The sequence below is a fragment of the Oryza glaberrima genome, chromosome 7 (assembly GCF_000147395.1).
Source record: "Oryza glaberrima chromosome 7, OglaRS2, whole genome shotgun sequence".
In the NCBI taxonomy this organism is placed as follows: domain Eukaryota; kingdom Viridiplantae; phylum Streptophyta; class Magnoliopsida; order Poales; family Poaceae; genus Oryza; species Oryza glaberrima.
The window spans coordinates 6,027,935-6,037,119 of NC_068332.1; the positions used below are offsets into that span (position 1 = coordinate 6,027,935).

The 9,185-nt window shown below is 43.9% G+C and overlaps 1 protein-coding gene across 2 annotated transcripts; it reads left to right on the forward strand.

Annotated features, from left to right (window-relative positions):
* Positions 1–476: 476 nt before the first annotated feature.
* Positions 477–8,900, forward strand: LOC127779141 (mediator of RNA polymerase II transcription subunit 33A-like). 2 transcript variants are annotated; one of them, XM_052305844.1, is made up of 12 exons: positions 477–880; positions 1,535–1,645; positions 2,182–2,526; positions 3,277–3,587; positions 3,707–3,798; positions 3,881–4,211; positions 4,333–4,543; positions 4,924–5,038; positions 5,978–6,139; positions 6,239–6,911; positions 7,064–7,270; positions 7,431–8,900. In XM_052305844.1, exons 1-12 carry the CDS (start codon positions 606–608, stop codon positions 8,549–8,551), a joined length of 3,954 nt encoding a protein of 1,317 aa, XP_052161804.1. In that variant the 5' UTR covers positions 477–605; the 3' UTR covers positions 8,552–8,900. The 2 variants fall into 2 exon arrangements, with proteins under 2 accessions (XP_052161804.1, XP_052161805.1); XM_052305845.1 differs by lacking the exons at positions 477–880; positions 1,535–1,645 and having other exon boundaries at positions 2,347–2,488.
* Positions 8,901–9,185: the final 285 nt, after the last annotated feature.

The following is a 9,185-nucleotide window of genomic DNA, read 5'->3' on the forward strand; positions in this document are numbered from 1 at the left end:
GAAACATTTTCGATCTCTTAGTGAAACAATTCCGATATACTTGATGGAATATCGTGCAATATTTTAAAATAATTCAATAATAAGTTAAATTTTTTTTCATCAGAATATATCTATGTATGTGATCTTGTTTTGAAGATTTAATTGCAACGAATTTAATGGTGAAATCATGATTTGGATAAATAATTTAAGAGAAAAATTAGTTTAAAGTAGTTTTGCATGCATGTGTCATACTGACGTCAGCGTCCGATTTTTCTCCAAACCCATCGGTCGCCCGACGCGTAGGCTCCCCTTATTCCTTAAATTAGAATAGATATGGCTACACGCCTACACGCACACAAGATAGATGAGGTGGGTGAGGCGGAGCAGAGGATCCGGCGGGCTGGGACCACCTCGTGTTGGTGCCTGGTGGTGATGCAGTGGGCGAAGTGGTTACACCAACGCGCACCACCACCACCATCTCTATCTCTCTCTCTCTCTTCCTCCTTCCCACCAAACAAACATCCCACGCTTCGTCCCTCCCACTCCACTCCCCACCCCCGCGACGCCTGCGGCGACGGCGACGGCGAGGAAGGCTGGCCACGGCACGCGGCGGCGAGTAGTCCAGCATGGCGGCGCCCTCGGCGGCGGCGGCGTGGGTGGACTGGGCCGCGGAGTACACCAAGGCGGCCCAGGCGGAGTCGCGCCCGCCCGCGGAGTGGGCCGCGCGGGTGGCCTCCGTCGTCGCCGCCGCCGGGGACGCGCCGTGGTCGCCCGGGCTCGCCGAGATGCTCGCCCGCGCGCTGCTGTATGGCGGTGGCGGCGCGGCGTGGAAGTACGCCGAGGCAGCGCTCGCCGCGGGCCTCGCGTCGCCGGCGCTGCTCCTCGCGATCCTCTCCACCAGGTACGGACGGCGCGGCGCCCCCGCTCCCATCCATTGCCCTCCCCCCACGCGCGCGCAGTGGCGTTTGTGCGCGCGCGCGGGGAGAGACGAATTTGCGTGCGTGGTATCTGACATGGGCTCCTGCTCACGTGGGGTGTACTGTCTGATGGAATCCGCGCAATCGCGATCGGATCAGGCTACTAGTTTCGATCTATGAGATTTCCCTCGCAACCAGATTACCACAAATGCAAGTTGTTCTACAGCGTGGCCTGTACATGATCATAAACAATCTGATGTTTTGGGCCCTGTAAATTTGAGAAGGAAAAGGGATGGTGGCGTGCTTACTGTGCGTAATACCCATAAATTTGAGAAGTATATGAATGGCAGTGTATGTAGAGTACTCGAGTGTGCAGTGTAATGCAGATCAATTTAATACATGTATAGCAGCAGAATACTCTGTTTCATTTTTTTTCACTTTTTTTCCTCTCTAGAGTCTAGATCATGCTAGTTGGAATAACAAGTGCAGTTTGAAATGTGCTTTTCAGCAGTAATCGTATAACCAACTGGCGAAATCCGTGCACATTTTCAATATCTGCTATGCTGCTGTGGAATGTTCTATAAAATAGAATATAAGACTGATTGCAAATATTCCGTTGATGGTTTCTCTCCATTCAGGGTCATTCCTCACCGGTTCACAAGGCCAACTGTATATAGACTTTATCTGGAGCTCTTGCGGAGACATGGATTCAATTTTGCTTTTCAGATGAAAGCGGCGAATTTCAAAAAGTGAGGTTTCCTTCTATGAGGTGTTCCCAGTAGTTTCATAATGCACGCATTCTATGTTCAGAGGTTTCGAAATATACATCACAGGAACATGTACATCATTCTGAACGATTCAGTACTGTTCAAAAGAATTATATAAGACGGGAATTTTAATACGATATGCTGACAATTAGAGTTTTGGGTGTCTACCACAATACATCTAGACCACCTTATTGCATCTGCATACTGGACATATCAAGATCTGTTCCAAAGAGCAACAATTTGCAAAGGAAGAATTTCACCTGGTTGAAAGGGCCAGTTCTGCAGTGATACATAATATTTTCGGTTGAATTGGTTAAGGTGTCACTTTATATGTTTTCAACTCGCATATAGTTCTTTCATGTTAGTTTTTAAAGAGTTTGTTTCTTGTGACATGTCTGTTCTGTTAGCATCCTATGTTTATGCCTTGTGTAGGTATCTGTCATTCTGTCTGCAACTTATCATTCCTTTAGTTGTCTTCTAAATGCAAAGTTTCATGACACCTTCTCATATTTCCGCAGGATCATGCAATTAATAGATGATAACCTTGGTCTCTCAAAGATATTTGGCTTTTCAACATGCGAACCAGGGGTTTTTGTTGTTGAATTTACCCTTTGCATGTTATGGCAGTTGGTTGATGCTGCATTAGATGACGAAGGCCTGTTAGAGTTGATACCGGATAAGAAAGCTCATTGGCCAACTAGATCAGATGATGTGAGTGCATTTGATGGAACTTTCTCTGAACAAAGAATAGACAAAATTGACAAGTTACAGAAGATGAATAATGTGATAACTATAGAGCTCATTGGGCATCTTCTTCATGACAAAGTAATTACTAATATCCTCTCATTGGCACGCGAAAACATGTATGGCTTTTCAACTTCATGTACTGCTTTACTGAGTTATTCCAGCTCTTTCTTCCTATCACTAAAAACAGTGAATTTATCCCTTTGTTATTATATCAATTGATAGCAACTTAATTTTATTTTAGTGAGTTAATGTATGGCTTAAATATCTCTGTGTTCCATATGCACCATATAATTGAAAACATTCTCTCTATTGGCTTAAGGTTCTCAAGTCAAGCTTCTGTGTCTTCTGAGTATACAGGGTATTGCCAATATTTTTCTGGAATATATCAGATTCATTGTATTTATGGAATGGCTGTACACTTTTATAAAACAACTGTCGACCGCAATGCTAAAATGTGAACTAATAGTACTCTAGAAGGACTACTGGTTGTATGAACAAGCAAGCTTGATTGGTTGCAACTGTAATGTTCAAATGATTTTCTCTACTACTTTATAACCAAGAAGGATCACTGATAGAATCATAGAAACTCTGGCCATGGGGGACAAGCTCTGATATACTCATGCCAATATTGTCTGATATTGCTGTTTGTGTTCATAACTGTACTAGAATCGTACACAAATGAACTATTGGGATAACAGTACATTGGTAGAAGGCATTCGTTTAAACTTCCAAAGTGGGGATCAAGGGCATCCTTAAGACACCACAACTGAATTCACTTACTGTTTTTATTTTTTATTTTTTTGAAAAAGTATGCTACTTTAATTTGTTATTATTACCACCAGTACTAACGAGTCTTGATGATTCAGGCAATCTCAGTGTGCAGCATTCACTAATCGGTTACAATTGCTTATTACAAAGTCATCTACCTTACAAACTTCAACAGTAGCCTTGGAAGCATTTCAACAGTTGAATCTTGATGTCTGCAATATATTCAGAGAAAATAAACATTGGTTGCGTAGAAAATTCCACCCCATAGTGACTTCTAACCCTCTATCTTCTCCAAATGGACGGTGCCTTGGAGCTAGCTATTCTGCACAATGGATTCCTATTGATATGTATCTTGAGGATTGTCTCGATGGCTCAATTGCTGCAACGAATTCCATTGAGATTTTAAGTGGTAATTTTTTCCCATCAACAGAATCATATCTTTTGGTTTGCATTGAAGCATCTTTTTCCTTGTATCATTGCTTTCTGCTATTGTTTCTGTATCTAAATGGGAGCTTGTGCTCTTCGCAGGATTGATCAAGGCCCTCCAAGCAGTTAATAGAGCCACCTGGCATGATGCTTTCTTGGCCCTTTGGATAGCATCACTTCGCCTTGTACAAAGGGTGAGTCTTCACGCTTCATTGCATTTATTCAAACTTAAAACTGTCTTTAAGATCCTCATCTTGGATCTTATAAAACAAGCAGGAAAGAGAACCAATAGAAGGTCCTGTGCCTCATCTAGACACACGGGTATGCATGCTTTTGTCTATCACAACACTTGCGATTGTTGACATAATCGAGGAATCAGATTCAGAGATGAACAGTAACTGGAAAGAAAAGAGAACGAGTGATGATCTGCGCAAGGAATTGATGCTAAGTTTACAGACACTTGGTGATTATGAAAGTTTGCTTGTCCCTCCTCCATGTATCATCTCGGTAGCTAATCAGGCTGCTTCCAAAGCTGCAATGTTTGTTTCAGGAACCAACATTAGCAGTGGATACATGGAAAATGTCAATGACAGGACGACAAATTATTGTAAGTGTCTGCTCTTTATCTTAGAAATACATACATAATTAGTGATCTCATTGACCTTTTTTTTTTGCTTCAGAGTAGTATACATAAACCTGAATATCAATCTTCCTTTAATTTTGAGCAGCTGGAAACATGTGGCATTTGATTGTGGAGTCATGTATCTCAAGGAACTTGTTGGAAACATCAGTTTACTATTGGCCTGGTTATATTAATGGTCATGTCAATTCCATAACTCATGCACTCCCAAGCCAACTTGCTGCATGGTCATCTTTCATGAAGCGTGCGCCATTAACTCAGTCATTGGTTAATGTGTTGGTTGCAACTCCTGCACCAAGGTGTGTATCTTTTTCCCTAGGAAACAAGTGATGTTAGTTTACCATATTAATTTGGAATGGGCATTTCTCATGAGAAGTCATCAGTTACTTAAAAGAGAAAACTACATTATGTTCCTTATCATGATCATCATTTGTATGCCTGTCCAAGTGTCCATGTGCTTTGGGGAAAAAAGTCAAATTAAGCTGCCAGTCAGATACAATGTCAATGGCTGCGTTGTTTAGATGTGCTATGCCATAGCTTATGTTTGCTGTAAATTTATTCTCTGAGATGTGGTTAGTTTCTATGGCTGTGTATATCTGAATCATAGCATATGCATTATTTAATGCTCATACAATGTTCCTGTTAATAAATCACTGAATGAAGCTCATAAACATGGAAGCTTAGCAGAGGTTCAGAAGTTGTATGAAGTTGCAGTCGATGGGTCAGATGAGGACAAGGTTTCTGCTGCCACTATTCTATGTGGTGCCACTTTGCTGCGGGGCTGGAATTTTCAGGTTAGTGTTGTGCAGCTTGCATATTATGAAATGTTTCTGTTGGTCCTAGTCATATGATTTATTCGAAGGGAAAATTCTTCTTTTTTTTTTTGCAGAAGAAAGAACGTATATTCTTGTACCTCTCCAAAATGACTACTCTCTTTTGCCATGTGGCATTTTCCTTTTTATTCTTTCTTGCCACTAGCAACTCTTGGGCCATTGAAAAAATAATCAGGAAATCCAAGAACTCAACTTAGGAAACTGTAGTAAATTAAAAAAAATACAGATAGAGAACTGGAAAACACCAAAAATGAAATTAAATATTTGAAAGTTTTGGGAAAATAATTTTATGATGTTAAATTTATCTATAATACAAACTTTAAGTTTTAAGTTCAAAATTCATCCTTGAACTTGTTTTAATTTCTGTGATTTCTAAATACCATTATTGGTTTCTGAAAATTCTACTGTTGGTGGCGTGGGAAATTTGGAAGCACAGGAATGACTTGTGTTTTCAATGGCTCTATTCCGAGAGGTGGTGGCGAGGTCAATAGCCCTTGCGGCTTAAGTGGTCTTGTTGGTGTTTTTTTTTTTCTTTTTGTAACTGTAATAGTGTTTAGTGTGGGGAGTTTCCAGATTACCATCCCGGTGTATCTTCTTCTTATTATTATTAATGAAATGATGCGCAGATCTCCTGCGCATTCGAAACAAAGGAAGAAATGTCTACTGTTTTCTTCAGTCAATGGGAGCTGACCTAATAGTAGTGACAAATAGAGAAGTGCTATATTTTATTGGTAGAAGAGAAAATGGAAATTCCTTGGTAGTAAAAAGAAAAGTTCCTCTTGTTGATTTCTATGTAAAAGCAGCATGCATCTTCATTTTTTAATATCATAATGAGGTAAATTAACATCTGCTTGTCTTGAAGTTATTAATATTAAGACCTTTTGCTCTCTTATCTTGCAGGAGCATACAGTTCGGTTAGTTGTCAAACTACTCTCAAGTTCTGATCCAATCGATTTTTCTGGAGGAGAGAGCCAGTTAGTAAAGCATGGCCCAATGCTCAATGTTATTGTCACTGGAATATCACCTGTTGACTATGTTCCAATCTTCTCATTCCATGGCCTAGTATGGTTCATATGCTAGCCTATCTTTACTTCTATTTGATGGTTTATATTTACCATCTTATTCTGAATTATATGGTTTTGCTTTTTAAAAAATGAACAGATTCCAGAGCTGGCTGCTGCACTCATGGCAATATGTGAAGTTTTTGGGTCCCTGTCCCCAAGTGTTTCCTGGTCTCCAAGAACAGGAGAGGAAATATCTGCTCACACAGTCTTTTCAAATGCATTCATTCTACTATTGAGACTCTGGAAGTTTAACCATCCACCACTTGAATATTGTGTAATGGGAGATGGTGCTCCAGTTGGTTCTCAGCTTACTCCTGAGTATCTTCTGTTATTGCGAAATTCCCAAGTTGTATCTATCAGAAGTTCAGCAAAAAACAGAAATACCCAGAAACAGTTGCCAGTTACTTCAAACCCATCGTCTGAGCATCCTATTTTCATGGATTCATTTCCAAAGTTGAAGTTATGGTACCGACAACACCAAGCTTGTCTGGCCTCAACTCTCTCGGGATTTGCTCATGGCGCACCAGTACATAAGAATGTAGACAGCCTTCTCAATTTGATGTTCAGAAAGGCCAACAAAGAAAGCACTTCTATTGGTTCTTTGTCTGGGAGTAGCAGCATAAGTAATTCTTCGGGTCCTGGTGTTGATGATTCACATCTTTGGCCTCAGTTACCTGCTTGGGAGATACTGGAAGCTGTTCCATTTGTGGTGGATGCTGCTCTAACTGCCTGTTCCCATGGAAGACTGTTTCCACGAGAACTGGCTACAGGTTTGTTTTTGCCGGTTCTTTTTTTTTTTTGATGTAAAATTTTTGCCGATTCTTGTTTGAAAATTAAGAGGATGGAAGAGTGAACCTTATTATTTAACCATTACTATGTTCTATGTGATCATCAGTGTTTGATACTACCTTTTCCATTCCAGGTCTCAAAGATCTGACTGATTTTCTCCCTGCATCTCTTGCGACAATAGTAAGTTACTTTTCAGCCGAAGTAACACGAGGTGTTTGGAAACCGGCATTCATGAATGGAACAGATTGGCCTAGCCCTGCTGCCAATCTATCTATGGTTGAAGAGCATATAAAAAAAATTGTAGCTGCCACTGGCGTTGATGTTCCGAGGCTTGTCACAGGTGCTTATTTGTGCTACCATTTAGTCCATTGTACAAGCGATTAGCGCATTTATGCTTTACTATCATTAGTCCTGCCAGCAATTTTGCTCTTATTATCTTTTCACCTGCCGTGAATAAAATGCATTTTTTTCCAACACTAATCTAGTTCTGTATCCCACAGGAGGAAGTACTTTGGGTACACTTCCATTGCCATTGGCTGCTTTTGTGAGCCTAACCATTACATACAAACTTGACAAGGCATCAGAGCGTTTCCTTAACCTTGCCGGGCCAGCTTTAGAGAACCTTGCTGCAAGCTGCCCATGGCCAAGCATGCCAATCGTCGCGGCACTGTGGACTCAGAAGGTGAAGCGGTGGAGTGATTTCCTAGTGTTCTCGGCTTCACGCACGGTGTTCCACCATAACAACGACGCAGTTTTCCAGCTCCTCCGAAGCTGCTTCACCGCCACCCTTGGAATGTCGTCTACCACATCAGTATGCAGCTGCGGTGGCATTGCCAGCCTTCTTGGTCACGGCTTCGGCTCTCATTGCTCCGGTGGCCTCTCCCCAGTCGCGCCGGGAATCCTCTATCTCCGGATATTCCGGTGCATCAAGGACTGCTCCATACTCGCGGAAGATATACTGCGCCTCCTCATGCTCTCGGTGAAAGACATAGCCGAAACAACGGTGTCGAGGCACCGATCCGACAAGGTCAGGAAGACCAAGTACGTGATGAGACATGGCCAGGTATCCCTCTCTTCCGCCATGACGCAGGTGAAGGTGGCGGCGTCGCTCGGCGCGACGCTGGTGTGGCTCTCCGGCGGCACGGCGCTCGTCCAGTCCCTGTTCCAGGAGATGCTGCCGTCGTGGTTCCTGTCCGTGCAGGACCTGGGGCGAGGCGGCGCGGCGAGCGGGGGCACGGTGTACAAGCTGGGCGGCCACGCGCTGGCCTACCTCGCCGTCTACGCCGGCATGTTCGCCTGGGGGATCGACCCGACGCCGGTGTCGCGGCGGCGGGAGCGGGTGATGTGGTCGCACTTCGAGTTCCTGGCGAGCGCGCTGGACGGCAAGATCTCCCTCGGCTGCGACCTCTCGCTGTGGCGCGCCTACGTCTCCGGGTTCCTGGGCCTGGTGGTGGAGTGCACGCCGTGCTGGGCGCACGAGGTGGACCTGAGGGTGCTCAGGAGGCTCAGCGCCGGCCTCCGGCAGTGGAAGGAGGACGAGCTCGCCGTCGCGCTCCTCCGCCGTGCCGGCCCGGAGGCCATGGCCGCCGCCGCCGAGCTCATCATCGGCGGCGACTGGTGACACTACGCCGGCGATCTGTACATAACTATTGCAATGTGCATGCGTGTGTAGTTGATTTCGATATTGTGGTAGTAATTGATGACTTTGCTGATCGATCGCTAGGCTCGTTGCTCTCTTTCGCTAGTGCTAGTATCCACTGATTAGTATATCTTGGAAGGAAGGAAACTGCTCAATATATGTGTGTTAAAAACGGTGTTCTTGAAGAAGCCACCCGTCTCTATAGGTTATCGCTGTATCTAACATGTGTGTCGTGTGTTGCTATAGTGCAATTAATTGATGTGGATGGCGTGGTAGATGTAATTAGGCAAATTTTGCAATAGGACACTTGTTACGTGTGGTTTTAGTCCTAGGACACTGCCCAAACTCACTTTTGGGAGAAAACACTCCATAAACATGGTAATTTGCCAGTGGATACCCCGCCGATTAAATAATACTTTCCGGTTGGGGAGGAAAGAGAAATCGTGTGAAATGTCAAAAATGCCCTTGGGCCCACATGTCAGCTCTATCTCCTATCTCTCTCCTCATCTCTCTCTTTTCTCTCTCAGAGTGCGCTCGCACGGGGTGGTGTCGGTCGCGGCGGAGATGGCGAGGACGGCGGCCGGCGGAGTGGAGTGGGGCGGCGGCGGTGGTGGTC

Coding starts and splice junctions, on each gene's coding strand:
- LOC127779141 (XM_052305844.1), top strand. CDS start 606: ATGGCGGCGCCCTCGGCGGCGGCGGCGTGGGTGGACTGGGCCGCGGAG. Junction 3,799..3,880: donor CACTTCGCCTTGTACAAAGG/GTGAGTCTTCAC, acceptor TAAAACAAGCAG/GAAAGAGAACCAATAGAAGG. Junction 6,912..7,063: donor TCCACGAGAACTGGCTACAG/GTTTGTTTTTGC, acceptor TTTCCATTCCAG/GTCTCAAAGATCTGACTGAT.